Source organism: Microcaecilia unicolor, chromosome 7 (assembly GCF_901765095.1).
Source record: "Microcaecilia unicolor chromosome 7, aMicUni1.1, whole genome shotgun sequence".
NCBI lineage: Eukaryota > Metazoa > Chordata > Amphibia > Gymnophiona > Siphonopidae > Microcaecilia > Microcaecilia unicolor.
The window spans coordinates 227,547,534-227,569,383 of NC_044037.1; the positions used below are offsets into that span (position 1 = coordinate 227,547,534).

The following is a 21,850-nucleotide window of genomic DNA, read 5'->3' on the forward strand; positions in this document are numbered from 1 at the left end:
TTTAAATAGTATCTAAAGAAATACGTACCGAGTACAAAAAAAGTCTGGAAAATAGCGACTTTCGAAACAAAAAAATAGATGATTTTCCAGTTCAAACATTTCTGTGTTCAGGATGAGAATTTTAGACATTTTAAGTAAACTGTCTACAGTTGAACTTGGACATCATATCAAAAATGCCCCTCAAATGTATCGTAGCATTTAGCGTGTGCTAAGCTTTACTAAAGGAGCCCCAAAATCAGGACGTTCTGTGACCATGAAAGAATTTGCTTCACAACTAAAGCTCAAAATGGATGCTGTGGGGGAAGGGGAGTTTTATACAAAGCAATGAAATTCTGTTTCAATAATTTACATAGAATGAGTCGAGGAAAAAAAGGCAGCCTTTTACCCGCTGCGGTAAAAGGGGTCCTCAGTGCATGTCAAAAACACGCACTGATGCTAGCACAGGCCCCCTTTTACCACAGCTTAGTAAAGGAATGGAATTCCTATGTTTGTTTATTTGTATACACTAATTGTTTTTATACATATGTAAACTGTTCTGTTTTGCAGCTGCAATAAGACACGGTATATAAATTAACATAAATAAATAAATAAAAGGACCCCTGAGTGACTCCAAACGGCAGCATTTTGAGCTGGAAGCTAGGAGCCCAAAATAAGGAGGAAGCTACCAACATGTTAAGACAGGTTGTTTTCCCACAAGTTGTGCTATTGTAGCACAGGGTCTCATTGCATAAAATGGGACCCTGTGCTAAAATAACATGATTTATGGTAAAATATCCTGTTTCTATAGTGTAACAAAGAGAGGGAGTTAAGTACAAACAAAGTTCAAGCAAAAAAAAAAAAACAGCACAAAGGGCCTTTAAAAACAAAAGGGACACAGTTCTTGTATTAAAAAAAAATCCTTTTAATAATGAATTTTGATTGAAGAGAGACCCGACACGGGCCGTGTTTCGGTGCTACCGCACCTGCGTCAGGGGTCACACCAATGATGAGGAGGCTTATACAGACAAATTCAACACATCTGATGATTTTCAACCTTGTCTATAATATATTCCTCCATGTATCCCACAATATAGATCTCACGCACACCTTCAGTATGAGTGCTTGAAAATAACCTGTTTCAACAGTAGCCCACATTGATAACTTCCTCTCTAAATTATGTTTTTGGATTTTGCGCACACCTTTTTCAGTAGTAGCTCAAGGTGAGTTAGATTCAGGTACACTGGATATTTCTCTGTCTCAGGAGGGCTCACAATCTAAGTTTGTACCTGAGGTAATAGAGGAGATAAGTGACTTGCCCAAGATCACAAGTAGCAGCAGTTGGGATTTGAACCGGTCACGTCTGGATTTCAAGGCCGGTGCGCTAACCACTATGCCACTCCTCCAATCTAAATGTAAACCCTGAACAATCATTTCAAAATCATCTGCAGGAAGCAGCAGTCTCAACCTGCTCACTGAGCATAACTTATGAAAGGCTGACTTTAACTAACATTTTGCATCAGGTTTTTAGTGGCACAGTATTGCCATACTTTCCATTTGAAAACTGATCTACTTTTTCTGTGTGCTTTTATCTCTTGGAAAATAATGCACATAGGTTTGAAAAAAATGTAGCCTGTGCGTGTAGTTTCTCTCCCTAACCTAACATTCACTGGACTGCCTGCTTTTTAACTGGCTATAAGTGCACACTGTTGATCCCCGTTTATTGGATAATTCACCCCAGTCACCTCGCATAGAAATTTTAAAATCCTTGCCCAGAAATTCTGTGCATGTTTTACAGGCCCACCAGACATGAAACATATCTCCTATTGCACCACATTGACACCAGCACTGGGCCGACCCTGGTCCAGAACATTTAACCAAACGCTGGGGTGTTGATCCCCGTTTAGACAGGTAAAGACAGGGAAACTTTCAAACAGCCAGATTACGTGGGCAAATCCTGGGTAATATAGGATAAATGGCTTTTGAAAATTCCTTTCAAAAGATTTTACCATATGTTTTTCTTTATGTAGATTTTTGTGTATGCTTCAAGATTCTGTTTTTTCAGCACTGAGCCCTGATCGAAGTGCTTAATTAAGCAGGAAAATTAAGCAGATGGTTTTAGGTGTATTTTGTCAGAAATAGTAAAAAGAAAATAGAGGTCTGGGTCCAGAGCAATAGCTGAGGTGTACACTTCCTGCTGTGAATGTCTTGCTGTCCAGTCAGGAATTAGAAGCCATGTAAGTAACATGGTGAACTTCTGGCTTATCTCCTTGGCCCTTCATTTGTGTGCCAGACAAAGGAGGACTTTATATTAGCAGTGAGGAGCAGTCCCTGAGGATGGAGGTCAGGGGTCGTCTCCTCCCTCTTAGTTTAAGGTAGTTCTTGTTTGTAAAGGGGAAATGGAAGAGGCAACAAAATTAGGAAAAAATGAGACGCACCATAATCAATTCCACACTTTATTTGTGCTGAATGAATGGCTCTGGAAAGCAGTTTTACATAGATACACTGTGGACAGAGCATAGGTATCTGAGAGTGGCCGATGGTTTTTTGTCCTCTTCCTCAAATAAATATATGGTAGTATATGAAAAAAAGGTTGTGTTGCTCCCTCAACTGCTCATATTCAAAAATGGTGGTGGTGGGGTTTCAATATTTTAATTAAAAAAAAAAAAAGGACTCCTTAATTTTTTTAGTGTAGAGTCTTTGATGCCTTCTTGGCAGTGTACACCAGGGTATTCTGAAGTACTCTGCAAACATGCTGATGGGAAGTGTATAAATACACGAGGGTTGTTTGATGCAACCACTGGAACCCTGTTGGCTATGTTTGCATACTGGAACTTACACCTAAAATTCATAGTGGATACTGCACTTTGTTTCTGCAATTCTCTGCTGTCCAATTTTTTTTATCTTTTTTTGTTTAGCACAGGTAAAAAAAAATTATATTTAAAAAATATTTTCAGTCTACAATTTTTATATAAAATTGTCAGAATGGGCAGTGGGGACAGAAATTGAGCATATTATGACTTTGCATTGGTAGTAAACTGAAATGGCACACTGGTACACTGTGTACCTTGGAAAATACAAGCATTCTACGTTCACATATATTTGCACCCTGCCTGAGCTAAGCTGTCACAGTGAATTTGAAATTTATAGTCTCTGTACCACTTTGTATTATAATTGCAGCAATTAGTGGTGTTTAGGAGAGCACTGCAGGTTTCTTAAAATTAGGGATACAGAATGATAACTCTCAAAATCTGCAATGCACAGGTCTATATATGACGCTTGGAAAATCTGTATGGAAATCATTTTCGCCTAAGCGTATTCTATAAGATTTAGGCATGGTATGTAGAATACGCTTAGTTGATATCCCAGTGCTTAAAACTACACACATCCACTTAACACCAATGAAAACATGGCATAAATCTCTGTGCGTAGATTTACGCAGACTAGGCTATATTGTAGTAACAACGCATGTATATTTGGGAGCGCCCACTTCCCTGCCCATAACCACGCCCCTTTTTGGATGTGTGCATTAGAATTTAGGCGCAGTGAGTTACAGCATACACTTAGCAAGTTATGTGCGTAGTACCAATTAGTGCTCATTATTGCTTGTTAAGTGCTGTTAACACTGATTGGCTTTTTAAGCCAATTAAGTTACGCACATTGTTATGGAATACCAGTGGCGTAGCTATGTGGTGCCACAGGGGCCTGGGCCCCCGTAGATTTGGCCCTGGACCCGCCCCCCCCCCCCCCCCCCCCCGCTGATGACCCTCTCGACCCCCCTCCCGCCACCAATCCTCCCCCGCCATCGCCATGGGCTACCTTTGCTGGTGGGGGACCCCAATCCCCGCAATTCAAGGTCCTCTTCCTCCCGCGAAGGCTTCGTTCTGTTTCTGACGTCCTGCACGTACAGAGCGAAGCCATCTTGCAAGGCTTCGTTCTGTTTCTGTGAGTCTGTCGTCGTGCAGAACGTCAGAAACAGAACGAAGCCTTTGCAGGAAGAAGAGGACCTCGGCTGGCAGGGATTGGGGTCCCCCACCAGCAAAGGTAGCCCATGGCGGCAGTGGGGGAGGGTTGGCGGTGGGAGGGGGGTCAAGGGGGACGTCGGCAAGAGTCATCAAAGTTGGTGGGGGGGTCGGCGGCGCCGGGGAGGGCTATGTGCCCCCTCACCTCGGGCTCTGGACCCCCCTCCCTCCGATGTCTGGCTACGCCCCTGTGGAATACACGGAATGCTAGGCACAATATATAGAATCCAGCAGATAGTGCTCTGGCAAAGGAGAAAGGAAGAGAGTTTTACCTGCAGATTCTATTAGGTGTGGACCTGAAACAGAACCCCAAAAGCTAAGCTCAGTGTTCAGACCAGGATGCAGGTCCAAGTGTTATTAATAAGGGAATCCTTTTACTAAGCTGTGGTAGGCAGTAGTTTGGACATAAGACAGCAATAAAATAATGTTAGTTTTGGGATGTACACGTGCTAACCGCACGCTAATTTTTTTTTTGTTTTATTTTTCAGGGGTGTGTGTCTGCACCAACCAGTTAGTGCATAGATAATGTGGGAGCCCTTACTGCCTACTTAAATGAAATAAATAGAAAATCTGGGTTTTTACGGCTGCAGTAAAAATGGCCTTAGTGCGCAGGATTGACCCATACAAGGACGCACTAAGGCCATTTTGTTACCATGGCTTAGTAAAAGGACCACAAAATGTTTTAAAGTATCTGTTCTTTTACCCCCTCAGATTGTAACACTATCTGCATAGTTGCCCTGTTTTCTGGCTGTGGCTTTCATAGCAGAAGAGTTTTGGCTGCCTCGAGCCTTCTATGGGCTTTTTTTTTTACTAAACCGCTCTAACAGTTCCCAGTGCACCAATGCTGACAAAACCCATTCACTTTGAGTGGGCTTCGTCGACATTGCCGCGCGGGAATCACTAGCACAGTTTGGTAAAAGAGGCCCTATGTGACTTATAGAGAGGTTCTAATTGGCATTTAGTTTTAGAGTACAAAACTCTAGAACATTACAGTAAAACGTGGTAATTTGTTTTGTTTGTTTTTCACTGTAAAATTATGGCAGTTAAAAACATAAGAACATAAGAATAGCCATACTGACTCAGATCAATGGTCAATCTAGCCCAGTATTCTGTTTCCAACAGTGGTCAATCCAGATCACATGTACCTGGCAGAAACCCAGTTAGTAGCATCATTCAATGCTACCAATCCCAGAGTAAGCAGTGGCTTCCCCCATGTCTGTCTGAATAACAGACTGTAGACTTTTCCTCCAGGAACTTGTCCAAACCTTTTTAAAACCCACATACGTTAACCACTGTTACCACATCCTCTGACAACGAGTTACAGAGCTTAACTATTCGTTGAGTGTTTGTTTTAAAAATATTTCCGTGTAACTTCATTGAGTGTCCCCTTGTCTTTGTACTTTTTGAAATAGTAAAAAATCATTTCAATTTTACCCATTCTACATGTCTCAGGATTTGTAGAGCTCAATCATATCTCCCTTCAGCCATCTCTTTTCCAAGCTGAAGAGCCCTAACCTCTTTAGCCTTTTCTTGTATGAGAGGAGTTCTATCTCCTTTATCATTTTGGTCACATTTCTTTGAAAGTTTTTTTAATTCCGCTATATCTTTTTTGAGATTTGGCGACCAGAATTTAACACAATATTCAAGGTGAGGTCGCACCATGGAGCGATACAGAGGCATTATAATAGTCTTGGTCTTATATACCATCCCTTTCCTAGCAATTCCTAGCATCCTGTTTGCTTCTTTGGCCACCGCAACCCACTGGACAGAAGATTTTAGTGTGTTGTCTACAATGAAGCCTAGATCTTTTTGTTGGTCGTTTGACTAGAAATTCTTTCTCTTATATCAGGGATTACTCTAGGTCAGGGGTGGGCAATCCCAGTCCTCAAGGGCCACAACCTGGTCAGGTTTTCAAGATTTACACAGTGAATATGCATGAGATTGATTTGCATGTACTGCTTCCATTGTATGCAAATATATCTCATGCATATTGATTCTGGAAATCTTGAAAACTCAACTGGGTTGAGCTTTTGAGAACCATGGTTGCCCACCCGTAGTCTAGGTACTCTGGTGTCCCGTTCCCCCCCCCCCCCCCCCCCCCCCCCCCCCCGCCACACACACATACACACTCCCAATCTTAATCAGACTTGTAGTACTTGGTCCATTATTATTTCTCAGTGTTCTTGTAAAAATTTGTGTACAGTGCTGGGATCTATTGCCCCTTTTGCCTACAAAATGTTCCAGAAGTTTTAGAAGCTGTGAAAGTCTCCACAAATGGAGAGGACACATGGAATTGAAGTTGTTCTCCTTGACACTGTGGTAGTGTTTTGTTCCTCTGGTAACAGAGATCAGTATCTTCCAACAAAAGACAACCAGTATAATCTACCAAATTTTTCCATTCTCCTTTTACAGCGTCTTCCCCAGGAGGTCACAATGATTAGGATTTTCATTTTGTTATTTTACTTATGGAGGGGCATTTTAGATATGATGTCCAAATCTGTCTTTGGACGTTTTGCAAAAAACGTCCACAATCTGAATAGGAAAGAAGGTCATTTTCAAAAAAGAAAAACGTCTATCTTTTGTTTTCGAAAATACTGTTCCGAACAACGTCTTGGGATATGGACGTTTTGTTTATTGGTCCATTTTCGGGGAAAAGAAAAGTCCAAGTGCAAAACGCACAAAATCAAGCCATTGGGATGTAGGAGGAGCCAGCATTTTTAGTAGACTGGTCCCCCTGACATCCCAGGACAGCAATAGGGCACCCTAGGGGGCACTGCAGTGGACTTCATAAAATGCTCCCAGGTACACATCTCACCATTGCTCCCTTACCTTGTGTGCTGGGCCCCCCAAAACCCACTACCCTCAACTGTACATCACTACCATAGTCCTTACAGGTGAAGGGGCACTTATATGTGAGTACAGTGAGTTTGTGGTGAGATTTGGAGGGCTCACAGTTTCCTTCACAAGTGTAACTGGTAGGGGGCGGTAGGAGCCTGGGTCCACCTGTCTGCAGTGCACTGCACCCAACACTAGACTACTCCAGGGACCTGCATGCTGTTCTAATGGACCTGAGTATAACATCTGAGGCTGGCATAGAGGTTGGTAAGTAATATTTTTCATCACATTTTTTGGGGGGTGGGAGGGGGTTATTGACCACTAGGAGAATAAGGGGAGGTCATTCCTGATTCCCTCCAGTGGTCATCTGGTTATTTAGAGCACCTTTTTGTGCCTTATTTGTAATAAGAACAGGTCTAGCTCAAAATGTCTAAGTATTAGGCCTGGAAGGTTTTGTTTTCTTCCATTATGGCTGAAAAACATCTAAGTCTTAGGAACGCCCTGAACACGCCCCTGGCACTCCCCCTTGAGATTTGGACGCACTTCTGGTGGACTTCAGAGAAAAACGTCTAAAAATAGGTTTCGAAAATGCTGATTTGGACGTTTTTGTGAGAAAAATGTCCAAATTCAGATTTATGCCACTTTTTGGACGTTTTTCTCTTTTGAAAATGAGCCCAATGATTTCCTATCAGGTGGAATCACAGTTATTTCTCATTATATTTGCTTTACAGGCTGGAGGCTCCCAGGTTATCTTCACTAATCCTCTGGAGATTGTAAAGATCCGACTGCAGGTGGCAGGAGAGATCACCACCGGACCCAAAGTCCGTGCACTCTCCGTCTTGAGGGACTTGGGCTTCTTTGGTCTTTACAAGGTAAGTAAGTTCTGTCTCCAGACACAGCACAGTATTTATTTATGATGCTTCACATTTTGTTATTTGCCTTGTGCCCATAATCTGCTGGACATCATCACTGTACTTCATCATTGATATTGTTCACAGCAGAGACCCCTTGAAGTTTGCGTTGTATTTTAGTGGCAGTGAGAGACATCCTGGGTCCTCTGTGGACGAGCACAGAGGTGCTTCACTGCTGTCTTCTATAGGAGAATGCTTTGGGACTGGTTTCATGAAGTTTCTTCAGCTGTTCCCTTTCGCTCGACTGTCCAGCATTTATTTCAGTCCCTTGTTATCCCGATTGTTATCTTCGCAGCATGACCCTCTCTCTGTCTTAATAATGTGACATCAGTGAAAGTGTGGCACACTTTAGTGGGATTTAGATCTTTAAGTCATTAAGTGACAGGATTTGTCGATAATGAATTCCGCTGAAGAAAATCCCACACTGCACCCTACCTTAGCAAAATGCCAGTCAATGTAGACCTTTTCCCTGCAGGTACACTTACTACCATCAATACAGATCAGATGTAATGGAGCAGAAGTTATTAGTTCTCCTTAAACAAGAAAATAGAAAACATTTTTCCCAGTACCATGTGTCATTGCAAGGAGGTAATAGGTAAATTCAGCAGTTTTAGTATTGACAGCAGTGTGCCTGATAAATATTCTGTTCTCTGACTTCCCTGTCTTAAGGGAATACAGTGGAAAGTTATCTGTATTGTTTGTCCTAATATATACAGTCTTTCTGTGATACACCCAAATCAGTTTATATATTACATACAGGCACTTTCTTTGTCCCTAGTGGGTTCACAATCTGTTTTGCACCTGGGGCACTTGTGAATTTAGCAAGTTGTGTCAAAGGGACTTGCTTTTGCATATGTGATAAATTGTTGATTTCAGTCTACAGTGTCCTGTGAAATAACTTTTTTCAAAGCCACTTTCTTTCCATAGTCCAGTTTTGATCGTAGGCTTTTCTACAAAGCCATTGTGTGAAGCTGAACAAAATAAAACATTGTAGTAGTAATTTTGATGGAAATGTAATAATCAGCATGACAGCTGCATGTTGTCTTTAAGATCCATAAAGATGCGGGTTTCGACTTGTTTTGCTGCTTACAAAGTAGCAGGAGTTGAATCTGTTTACCCGGCAGCTTGCCTCAGAAGTGTAACCAGAGTTTAATGCCAGGGGGAGCAGACCTTTTTTTTAAAATAGGCGTCGGTGTGAATATGAAGGGCTGATCCACATAGGCGCCATTTTATTCAAAGTCCGTTTGGGGGAGCGGCCACTCCCCACCTAGCTATGCCTCTGCTTATGACCTCCTGTCAGATTGTAAACTGGGGCCTCGGGCTCTTTGGCCATTCTTAATTCTAGCCCTACTGATGTAACTCGTTTTGTGCTTTTGTTCCTGTTTTATGTAACAGGGTGCCAAAGCGTGCTTCCTCAGAGACATACCCTTCTCAGCAATCTATTTCCCCGTCTATGCTCACTGCAAACATTTGCTTTCTGATGAAAATGGTCATGTGGGAGCATTTCAACTTCTCACAGCTGGTGCTGTTGCAGGTAAAAATCCACTATATATAGGAGCATGGCAAGAAGCCTAATGTAGAAAATATGGAAATTATATTCATGAGACCCATTTTTAAAACCCAGTGTCACTCATGCCTGACTTGGTTTACACTTGAGCACTTTGTATTCTGTGCCTGAGTTAGTGTCATTTTAATGAGTGTTAATTACATTTGCATAATGTGGATATAAACAGCTTAATGCAACTGAGCAGAATAGAAGTAGGTTAGATCTGTCCACCCTAGTGAGAGGCTTCTGGGAGTTGGCCCCAGGATGTAGGCGCTGCCGCAGCCCCTCGATGACAAGCTGAAAGAAGAAATTAGAGGGCAGTGGTGTTGAGTCCTGTGGCAGGTGATGATTCCTTCAGTCTTAGAGACTGAAAAGCAAATACCACAGAATGGATTAGAGCAGAGCTGTTTTCAGACTGTGGGCTGGGATTCTAAACGTGGCGCAGAATCCACATTTGGGATCGCAACCTGGGTAAACATTTGCACATGTTGAAACTGAACACTTGGATTGATTTGTTTGGGGCCTGACAGGTTCTGTGTGTTCCTTTGGGTTCCAGCTCAGTCTGCACCACCTTTCGATCTGTAATGCTGTGGGGTTTTTCTCCCATATTTGTAGATCTTCCTCCTAACAAAGCCAAGCTATTACAGCCCTCAAGCAGGGGCCATGAGCCACCATTAATATAAACCCTAGATCTGGCCACAAGGTGTTGCTGCTGAGTAGCTGAAATAATCCCACCCCTTCCCTGCCAGGGGGATACGAACGCTGCCACCTCAGCATCCTGTCAAGCTGGGCAGCAGAACACCTAATCCAAGATTCATTCTTGGGTCCTCCACATGATTTGGCACTGAGCTAGTTGATAAACTTGCTTTGGTGAAGAATGGAAGGAAAATAGTTTTTCTTTATTTGTCTGGTTTTCTGCCATGATACTTGTTACTTTGGGTAGACTATCCACCTTATAATTGAAAGAGAAAAATGCCTAGATTTCGACCCAAATCGAGAGATAGACGTTTATCTCACAAAAACGAATAAATCGGTATAAATTGAAGCCGATTTTGGACGTTTTCAACTGCACTCCATCGCGGAAGCGTACAAAGTTGACGGGGGCGTGTCGGAGGCATGGCGAAGGTGGAACTGGTTATCAGCCGAGGAAAGATGGGCGCCTTTCGCCGATAATAGAAAAAAAGTATGCGTTTGTAGCTAGAATTTAGGGCGCTTTTCCTGGACCCTGTTTTTTCATGAATAAGGCCCCAAAAAGTGCCCTAAATGACCAGATTACCACCAGAGGGAATCGGGGATGACCTCCCCTGACTCCCCCAGTGGTCACTAACCCCCTCCCACCACAAAAAATGATGTTTCACAACTTTTTATTTTCACCCTCAAATGTCATACCCACCTCCCTGGCAGCAGTATGCAGGTCCCTGGAGCAGTTGTTAGGGGGTGCAGTGGACTTCAGGCAGGTGGACCCAGGCCCATCCCCCCCTACCTGTTACAATTGTGCTGCTTAATGATTAGTCGTCCAACCCCCCCAAACCCACTGTACCCACATGTAGGTGCCCCCCTTCACCCCTTAGGGCTATAGTAATGGTGTAGACTTGTGGGCAGTGGGTTTTGAGGGGGATTTGGGGGGCTCAACACACAAGGGAAGGGTGCTATCAGGGCCGGTCTTAGCAAGTGCGGGGCCCTATGCAGACCAATTTGATGGGGCCCCACCCTAGCCCCGCCCCCACCCTAACTCCGCCCCCACCCTAGCTCCAGGGCCCGCCACCCCTCCCTCCGAGCTCCAAGGCCCCCAGCTCCAGGGCTTGTCGATCCTGCAGTCAGTGCCAACTGAAAGCCATGTCTTTTTCACAAACACAGATACACCCTAATCCACTATAGAATAAGTAATCATAAACTTTCTATTTAGACAAAAAATAAAATGAAACCCCAAGATGCCAGACTCTGCATACAATGCAACACCACAGAAACAGAAAATGTCCCCTAGTACTGTGCAAAATATAAAGACAGCAGATGTAAATTTGAAAAAAACTAACAAATACCAATCACCACTTTACAAATTAACAAATAGAAATAAAACAAATATAGAAAATAAAATACCATTTTATTGAACTAATATATTTAACTTTCAGAGGCCAAAACATCCTTCCTCAGGTCAATACAGTATAGTACTGTTACAGTATCCTATCCTGACCTGAGGAAGGGGGTTTTGTTCTCCGAAAGTTAGCCAAAATGTATTAAAATTAGTCCAATAAAAAGATTACCTTGTTTGCATGTTCTATTATAAACATATCTACAATACTACTTTATCCTAAAGCAAAAAAATTTAAATATATATTTTATTTACAGTTTGTTGTCTCTGGTTTCTGCTTTCCTCATCTTTTCACTGTCTTCCTTCCATCCAGCATCTGTCTTCGGTCTCTCTCTGCCATCCAGTGTCTGTCCTCTCTGCTGTCCGCTCCATCCAATGTCTGCCCCTCTCTTCCTGCCCCTTCCATCCACATCTGCCCTCTATCTCTGCCCCTTCCATCCACCATCTGCCCCTGTCTGCCCTCTCTCTCTCCCCCATCCATTCACTGTCTGCCCTTTCTATCCCTTCCATCCACTGTCTGCCCTTTCTCTCTGCTCCTTCAATCCACCATTTGCCCTCCCTCTCCCATCCATCCAGGGTTTGCCCTCCCTCTTGCTCCCCCATCCAGGATCTGCACCTCTCTCCGCCCCTTTTTTTCAGCCCCCAGTTCCAGCCCCACTATCCCACCAGTCCCCCATTTCAGCCCCAGCCCTTTTCTCCCACCAGTCCCGAGCTTCAGCCCCCCCAGCCACTTCTCCCTGTCCCCTTTTCAGCCCCCAGTCCCCCGTTTCAGCCCCTGCCCCTTTTCAGTCTCCAGCCTCTTATCCCACCTAACCTCCTTTTCAGCCCCCAGTTCCAGCCCCCTTCATCCACATGCCTTGTATTAGGGCCCCCCTTTTCAGAACCATTCTCCCACCTGACCCACGCATACCCCATTTTCCCACCAGCCACAGGCATGGCCCCCATTTTCCCATATTGCCCCTTCTCAGACCCAGTCCCCTTCTCCCATCCAAGAACCCCAGTCCCCTCCCCACCCGTCCCCTTCAAGCATCCAAGAACCCCATCCCCTTCTCCCATCCTTGAACCCCCTCCCCACCTCAGTCCCCTTCTCCCATTCAAGAACCCCAGTCCTCTCCCCATCCGTCCCCTTCTCCCATCCGAGAACCCCCTCCCCAGTCTCTCCCATCCAAAAACCCCAGTCCCCTCCCCACCTGTCCCCTTCAACTATCCAAGAACCCCCTCCCCACCCCCTTCTGCTTCTCCCATCCATGAACCCCTCCCACCTCAGTCTCCTTCCCATTTGAGAACCCCCTCCCCACCCCACCCTTCTCCCACCTGAGAGCCCCACACCCTTCTCCCATCTGAGTCCCTCCCCACCTACCAGCTCCATTCTCCTGCCGCCCAGGCCCACCACCCTCACTGCCTTTAAAAAAAAAACCCAATTTGAAGCGCTGGAGTAACAGGCAGGAGCGCCTCCCGTCTGCCCTGCTACTAAAAATCTCTTTGACGACGTCATTGGGCCTTCCCACAATGAGTCCCGCCCGCCCTCGCGGTAATTGGAAGTTACCTCAGAGGAGGGCGGGACTCAATGTGGGAAGGCCCAATGACGTCGTCGAAGAGATTTTTAGTAGAAGGGCAGACGCGAGGGCTCCTGCCTGTTACTCCAGCGCTTCAAATTGGGTTTTTAAAGGCAGGACAGGACGAGCAGCGCCGGGAGCGGACTCGGAGCACCCCCCCCCAACCCGCTGACATCTGGGGCGGACCGCCCCCACCACATCGCCGTCGCGCGTTGTTGAACTTGGGAGGGAGGGAGAGTGGTGCTCGGGCGGTCGAGGCAGGGCGACCTGAGGCGCGCTGCGCGGGGCCCCCCTGAGCGCGAGGCCCAATGCGGCCGCCTCGGTCGCCTCGCCTTAAGACCGGCCCTGGGTGCTATGCACCTGGGAGCTCTTTTACCTTTTTTTTTGTTTTTGTAAAAGTGCCCCCTAGGGTGCCCGGTTGGTGTCCTGGCATGTGAGGGGGACCAGTGCACTACGAATCCTGGCCCCTCCCACGAACAAATGCCTTGGATTTATTCGTTTTTGAGCTGGGCGCTTTCATTTTCCATTATCACTGAAAAACAAAAACGCCCAGCTCACAAATTGTCGAATAAAACATGGACGTCTATTTTTTTTGAAAATACGGTTCGGTTCGCCCCTTCACGGACCCGTTCTCGGAGATAAACGCCCATGGAGATAGACGTTTTCGTTCAATTATGCCCCTCTATGTGTCCCTGTGACATTAGTGGTGATCCATCATAGTTCTGCTGCCCTCTTGGACTTGTAAAGCGTAATTCTATAACTTGGCACCTGTAAATGCTGAGCAAATTAGCTATTCTGTAAGGGTGCCTATAAGTGCTGTGGTGAGTAGCTGCAAGGGGGTATGGGTGGGGCTCTTGTTACGTGTGTAACTTACGGCATTCACACCAACAGCAATTATGCCAGCTCTGTAGCTGGTTTAACTGCTGGCATGGAAATATTAGGAGCGTTGATGGCAGCTTTACTCTAGCATTTTGGTGCACTTCTGCTGTTTGTTGAATAGGTGCTAACTGAGCACCACTGGGTCACCTAACAGGAGTCACTCAGTTACAGATTTGCCCTCAGAGTGTCGGTAAGGCTCTGAGGCCAGGCCCGAGGGAGGGGGAGGTTCATTGTGCATTTCTCTGCGGTTTGAGCCAGCTGAAGAATAATTTGTACTGTGTTGACCTCTAAGAATTACTTTTGTGTATCTGGGTGTGTAAGTATAGCAGTAGAACAGCCAGACTGCAAATTTTGAGTAGGTCATTGGGTAAAATGGGGGGGGGGGGCACAATGCATTTCCTCTCTGCCGCCCACCCAACTCTATCCCCTGTGCCCTCCCCCAGCTCAACTGGAAATTTAAATACTTTAGCCAGTAGGGATCCCCAAGCCTGCCAGCCGAAGATATCCCCAAGGCCCCCAGAACTCTCCTCGGCCAAGCTTGGTAGTCAGCAGCAGCCTACCTGAACCACTGATCCCAGCACCCCACACGTGTTCAGTTCTTGTGCACTATCTGAGCGTGCAGAAAAACTGAATATGTGCAGGGTGCTGGCATTGGTGGTGTGTGAGCACAGAAATATAAACAGCAGGCTCTGTGAGCTGACAGGGAGGAGGTGGTTCAGCTCTGTCTACTTGAAAAGCTAAGCACTGCCATCCCACAGGAGTGGAGAAGAGCCAGTGCCATCCTCATCCTGCGTTGCACAGCTCTCTCTCAGAGCCGTGTGAAACCTAAACACTTATGGCACTCTCATGAGACTGTGAACAGTGCAAGATTTTGGACAACTCGTGACTCATGCCTCTGTAGAGAGCTGTGCCATGAAGGAAGACAGCGGTGTGCAATAAGAGGAGGGGGACAGGGGAACAGACTGGTGAAATCAGGAGAAGGCTTTCAACAGAAAAAGGGGCATGATATGTACTGAAGCACGAATGGTTGAAAAAGTCATATGTCCAGTGGTAAAGTCCAGCTGCTGTCTGTGTGCTCCTCCTTCTCAGCTCATCCCCCTCTCCGATACACATCATAAATGTTCCCTCCCACCCCAACACATTTTCTCTGTAACAGGGGCGTAGCCAGACACCCATTTTTTTGGGTGGGCCTGGGCCCAAGATGGCTGGGCAGAAGAACTCCGCCTTGTCCCACAAGTCAGTCTCTCTCTCTCTCTCTCTCTCTCTCACCTGCATACCTTATGGTCTCTCAAACATCCCCTCCCCCGCATACCTTTTAAATAGCAGATTTTCACTGGCAGCAAGTAGCAACTAATACATACTACTCATGTTGGCCCCACAGCATGTATCATTCGCTGCTTGCTGCAGGCGAAGATCTATTTACAGGGTATGCAGGAAGGATAGTTGTTGGGAGTTTTTGGCTGGTGGGGCTTGGGTATCCAAGCCAGCCACATCATAGGTGTGCTGCTACTGGGTGGGCCTGAGCCCAAAGAGGGTGGGCCTGGGTCCACCCCAGGCCCACCCTTGGCTATGCCACTGCTCTGTAACACACTCCTAATCCCTCTCACTTCAACCCTGCACCAGTGAGTTATAGGGTTTTTTTTAAATAATTTATTAAACTTGATACTCCACTTTACCAAACAACAGGAGTGGAGGAGTGGCCTGGTTGGAGCACCGGTCTTGCAATCCAGAAGTGGCCAGTTCAAATCCCACTGCTGCTCCTTGTGATCTTGGGCAAGTCACTTAACCCTCCATTGCCTCAGGTACAAACATAGGTTGTGAGCCCTCCTGGGACAGAGAAATAGAGTACCTGAATGTAACTCACCTTGAGCTACTACTGAAAAAGGTGTGAGGAAAATATAAATAAATAAATAAAACATCCAAGCGGCTTACAATAATAAAAACAAATCAGCAAGAAACACCAATATACACACGAATAACTAATACACAAAAAAAAAAAAAAAAAAAAAAAAAAGAAACACAACCTCACTCACTTCAAGTTGTCAGCCTTCTCCAGATTTCATCAGTCCTGTCCCCCTCCTCTTATTGCACATTGCTGCCTTCCTTCGTGGCACAGTTTTCTCTACAGAGCTATGAGCCACAAGTTGTCCAAAATCTTGCACTGTTCACAGTCTCATGAGAGTGCCATAGTTGTTTAGGTATCACACAGCTCTGAGAGACAGCTGCGCAACACAGGATGAAGATTCACTGGCTCTTTTCCCTCCTGTGGGATCGCAATGCTTAGCTCTTCAAGTAGACACAGCTGAACCACCTCCTCTTCCCTGTCAGCTCACAGAGCCTGCTGTGTATATTTCTGTGCTCACACACCCCGGCTTATCAAGAATCCTGTGCAGAGAAAAGTAGATTGCACAACAGAGGAATTCTGTTCAAAATTGGCATTATTCAGGATTGCCCCAGGAGTATAATTCACTCGTTTCATTTGTTTGTTTGTTTTTAATGTATACTGCATAGCCTCGAGCTCGGCACCGATCCGTCATTCTCTTAACTTTTTGCCAGGCAATCAAAGTTAGCAGGGAGTCCGGCCTCATACTTTACAGACTGCTGATTCAGGAAGAAGGGATTGATTTTTGTGTTATTTAAACAGAAGGAACTACCTCTTTTTAAGTTAGAATGGATGCCCATGATCTGTGGAAGAAAGAACAATGCTTTTTTATATTTCAACGGTTTTTATTGATGATGTACCACGTCAAACAAAACCAATAAAGTCAAACATTTTGTAAACATTCAGTCATGTCATAATTGTACATATGCATCTAGTCTAACATCATCAACATTATTTTACATCCTTTCCTCCCCCTTCCCCCCTCCCCCCAACCTCCCATTTATTTTACTCCTTTACCTTTATCTACTTATTTCATGGTAATTATACTAGCAATATCTATTACAGGTCTTAACCGGTCCAAAGTCTGCTGGATGTCTCACTATTTAGGACGTATCCAATTTGTTAAGCACTGCACTTCTAGCCTTGTGGAAGATATTTTGTAAATAATTAGACCATATATTAACAAAGATCTTTATTTGGGTTACCGTAAGCCTCCCTGGCCTCCCAGAGCATTAGCTCATGGAACCTATTTCTCCAGTACCAAAAGGAGGGTGGCTCAGCCTGCAGCCAATGTCTGAGTATACATTTTTTTTCCCCACTACATGGGCCTTACACAAGAATAACTCCTGATTTTTGTCTGAGATCCCATAAGCATTCCTTTTATTCAAAAGCACTCCCCTCCAGGAGGGAAGCAGTCTATGTCCCAATAGTTGTTCAAGATATTTCTGTAACATTTTCCAAAAGTGTTTTATTCGATCACATCGCCAAAATGCATGCAAAAAAGTGTTATTATCTCTATGACACTTAGGACATTGAGCATCAGATATCCATCCTGCCCTTACTGCTTGTGATTGTGATATGTACCCCCTGAGAATTACCCTGTATTGACTCTCCTGCAGCTTCGCCACTTGTCTTTGTATATCTTTTATCAATTTTGCAAAATGTATTCCTTTCAGCTCATAGCCCAAGTCTTTGCTCCATGTCTTTTCAAGTATCTCATAGGCACAGGGGGGGGGGTGGGCTAAGGGACTCCAATACTTTATGTAAACTCGATATTGACATCTGTCCGTATGAAGAACAATGCTTTTAAAACAAGTGGCACCTTCCAGATGGACCGAGCTGTATGTTCTGCTCATCTCCTCATCTGTTGAACTTCAGATGCCACTTGAAAATTTTCTTGTGTTTATCAGTCTGAAGCATTTAGCAATTTTTATATTTCTTTATTGAACAGGATTTTTTTAAAGCTGTTCGTCTATATTTCTACCATGTTTTAAAGCCCTGAGGTTTGCAAAACTGATTATTAAAATCGACGTGACAGGTATAGGTATATTTTGTTTGTTTTTAACTTAATTTATTTTTAGATTGCAAGGGGTTGTGTAAGACTTGAAAGATTGTTCTATTTTATCTCACATACAAACACACGTTGACTACATTAAATGGTGATTTCCTCTGCCAGGTGTGCCTGCTGCTTCCTTGGTGACCCCTGCTGATGTCATCAAGACAAGACTGCAAGTGGCAGCTCGCGCTGGCCAGACAACGTACAGCGGGGTTATTGATTGCTTCCAAAAGATACTCAGAGAGGAAGGGCCTAGAGCCTTTTGGAAAGGAGCAGGAGGTAGGAAAGCATCGTGTTTAATTTCAGGCATTAACTCCCGGATTCTCTATAGTGCGACTTAAGTTGCGCGCTCAAATCCAGACATATTCTGGATTGGCGCGCGCAACCTAATTAGTTAACAAGCCAATTGGGACTGATAATTGCCAATTACCAAGAAATTATTGATGCTAATTGACATTAATTAGAACGTGTGCAACTGTCTAAGCATATTCTGTAATGTGATGCGGGTAAATTCAAAGTCACATAGTTGAAAAGGGGGTGTGGAATGGATGGGTTGTGGTCATTTCTAAAATTTATGCGTGTTATAGGATACACCCAGTATTTAGGCGTCTGCATTTACACCAAGTTTTACTTGACATAACTGTCTGCGACTACATTTACTCACACAGATGGACGCTCGGCGTATTCTGTAAACCGCACAGAAATTTAGGAGTGTTCTATAAAGTATGCCTAAGTTTAGGCATACTTTAGAGAATGCACCTAGGTGTTTATTTTTTCAGCGCCAATTTTTTTAAACGTGATATATAGAATCTAGCCCTAAATATGTGTATGTCTGTGATCCCGTGTTAACAGACAAACCAGCAAAAACACTGCAGTAAAAGGTGAGATCCAGTATTTGGGGAAGTTGCTAGCTGAATGGAATGGATTTCAGCTTTTGGTGGCAAACCTTTACTGTTCATGTCCTTTAGGACTGGAACATTCTGGGTGGCATTAGCATACAGGTTTAATGCACACTGCAGTGCTGTAGCGCGCAGTAAGAATGTGACACAGCATGCGCACAGGAACCTGACTGATGCACGGGAAGTCTGCAGTTATTGGCTTCATCTGTATATAGCTTGGGAGTGCTCAATCATTACATATTTAAATTCACAAGATTGCGTTTGTGTATTACACTGCTGCCTTTGCATGAAAAATGAATTGTAAAATGGATCGTCTAAGGAAATTCTGTTATTCTCCAGCTCGAGTCTTCAGATCTTCACCTCAGTTTGGTGTCACTTTGGTGACTTACGAGCTTCTGCAGCGATGGTTCTACGTTGATTTTGGAGGAGTGTAAGTTCTGATATTTACAGTATACAGCGTAGCTGAATAAGTGATAGTGGAGACTAAGCTTTCAGATAGAGGGTCACCAGAAAATGGTCTTTGCTGTTACATGTCTTCATAAAATATTAGAGACTTAACACTTGATTGATCATTGCAACTGACCGGAATCCAAACATCAGACTGGTTTGTGCAGCTGCAAGTGCAAAGAACTATTTTTAGATAAAGTTGAATATGATTAGCATATGATTAGAACAATTGCTGTTGCACTTAAAAATTTCTAGCACCTTTATATATCATGCCACATGAGAATAAAGGAATTGGCCTTTATGTTGGCCTAATGTTGCTAATTTAACTTGCTATAATGATTTCATCGTACTCCACCTTGATTATAATGGTGGGTGTCAATTTTAAATGAAGTTAAAATTACGTGGTTATTTTCTAACTCCTCTTACTCTCTTACCTATCTATATGTTCCATTTTTGCTTATACCCTACACTGTAAATTAAAATGTTCTATTACATATTGTGTTGACATTGTAAGTAGTATACTATGCCATACTTTTTGTATTGTTATTTGAACATTTTTACTGCTGTAATTGTCTATTGCTCATGTTGGATTTATTCTTACTGTACACCCACCGCCTTGAGTGAATTCCTTCAAAAAGGTGGTAAATAAATCCTAATAATATTAATAATAAGCCCACTTTGCATGCAAGAGCACTTTAAATTTTACATTAAAATTAATCTGAAAAATAGTCAGAAGTGCCATATAATCTGTATTTATTTAGTATTATGTATGAATTTTACCCAAGCAATAGTAATTAGTGGTACTAAGCTTTCTGCTTCCTAGGATATAATTCTGTGAGATCCTGAGATGTATTGTAGCAGTATAGGTGACTCAGGAGATTGATAACAGAGCCTTTTAGCTGTAGGTTGCTGATTGAAATCTGACACTGGCAGGCTCTGTCTATTATTATCTGAAAGTTACGTTGAATTGAATGAGTTGTTCACAGAGGACAGGTGTCTAGTGTCATCGATCAGAAATCAGATTGGCACCAATTCTCTTATATGCCAGCTAGAGAAGGAAGCCAATGAGTGAATAGCCATGGAAATGTAATTTCCCTCATTTGTAAAGGTGACTTAGAACAAAGGGTGAAGCACATTAACAGGAGAGTGTGGGGAAGCTTTGGCTGGCAGCATTCTACATTTTCTCTGACCAGGGCGAGGACTTTGCTTCTGACATCCTGCTAAATTCACTAGAAAATGTTTAAAAACCATAGAAGAAAGTGGCTTGATGTCATGATGTTTTCTCTCTGAACAGCAAACATCCTGGGGAAGGACCAACACCAAAATCAAGAATCTCAGACCTTCCTCCGGCTAATCCAGAGCACATTGGTGGATACAGACTTGCAGCAGCCACTTTTGCTGGCATAGAAAACAAATTTGGCCTTTATCTTCCAAAATTCAGATCTCCAGGTGTTTCTTCTGTTCATCCCAAAGTCACAGCGGCATCCAAAGACTCCTGAGACCCACCTTGCGGAGGTCCAGCATCGTGGTGCAGTCAAAACAGTGTTGAGAGAGCAGCACTGAGCTCCTGTACAGCATCTGTCCAGTCAGCTGCATGTGAGTCTAGCTGAACTGAGTGGTCAAACCAAATCGGTGATCGTGCATTTGCTTATATACATATCTATATCTTAATATATTTATTCGGTGCTGTTTATAACCTAATCATTTATTTGCACAGAAGAAATGATTTTGAGCTTTGGTTCTCTGCATGTAATGTTTTATTTTTTCGCTAACTAATGGCATGGATCCTGTCTTCGCATAGGTTGCACATCATGGGACTGTACATATTGTACATCTTTGTACAGAGACATCATGGCATTTAGTCAAAATAAATTTCTCTTTATACGTGCATTATCGCGGTTATAAGTAGGTGAAAATGTACAGAATGTTTTGAAAGTGTTTTATTAAAAATTATGTGACAATAAAAATGTATTGGAAACATTCATTCCTTTCTGATGATGTATTCTGTTACAATGAACCATTTTCATATACCTCGTTAATAAATGAAGGTTTTATATAAGCCATTTGTCATGATCCCTAGTGCTGTGTTTTTTCACAGAGATTCTCAGTACTGCTGTGTTTCTTGCAATTCTGGAAGACCAATTAAATAATTGGGCAGTCTATGAACTTTTCAAATATAAACCTTTTTTTTATTGAGGAGGAAGTGCTACAACAGATCATGTATGAGACAAGACTGGAGTAATGTTAGAAATTATTTCTTAAAAGAAAGGGTGGAGGATGCAAGGAGCAGCCTCCTAGCTGAGTCAGTGAAGGTAAAATACTACACTTCAAAGCACAGAGGATCCTTAGTTACAAAGAAGTAGAGGGAAATGGAGAAGTTAACTGGTATGAGCTGGATTAAGCTCACATCTTTTCATTGGTAGCTCAAAGTGAGTTACATTCATGTACCATAGGTACAACGGTGTCCCTAAAGGAGTCAATATTTGCTAAAATGCGTTGTGACAATAATGTGTACTATTTACCAGTTACACAGATTAATGCAAAATATTTGCAGCTTGATGTGGGTAAAAACAATGAGTTGCATCACATGTAAATACATGCAAAGCAGATCATTATCTCACGCCATGATTATACAACTGGCATTATCCATAGGGAAATAACACCTCAAGAAGTGGAGGTAACTTTCCCCTGGCAGCATTGCCCTGCAAATGTGCAAGCTTGTGCTCCCAGGAATGACGTTAAAGGGGCCAAC

At 43.6% G+C, this 21,850-nt stretch overlaps 1 protein-coding gene across 2 annotated transcripts in view; it reads left to right on the plus strand.

Moving 5' to 3' along the window:
- SLC25A12 (solute carrier family 25 member 12) overlaps positions 1-21,131 on the plus strand; it is a 198,025-nt gene extending 176,894 nt beyond the window's left edge. Inside the window, exons 14-18 of one of the 2 annotated variants that reach the window (XM_030209775.1) lie at positions 7,565-7,705; positions 9,140-9,278; positions 17,873-18,031; positions 18,991-19,081; positions 20,393-21,131. In XM_030209775.1, coding sequence (XP_030065635.1) covers positions 7,565-7,705; positions 9,140-9,278; positions 17,873-18,031; positions 18,991-19,081; positions 20,393-20,597 — 735 coding nt within the window. In that variant the 3' untranslated portion in view covers positions 20,598-21,131. The remainder of the gene's footprint in view (positions 1-7,564; positions 7,706-9,139; positions 9,279-17,872; positions 18,032-18,990; positions 19,082-20,392) is intronic. The other variant, XM_030209776.1, reaches the window with a different exon arrangement.
- The last annotated feature ends 719 nt before the right edge of the window (positions 21,132-21,850 follow it).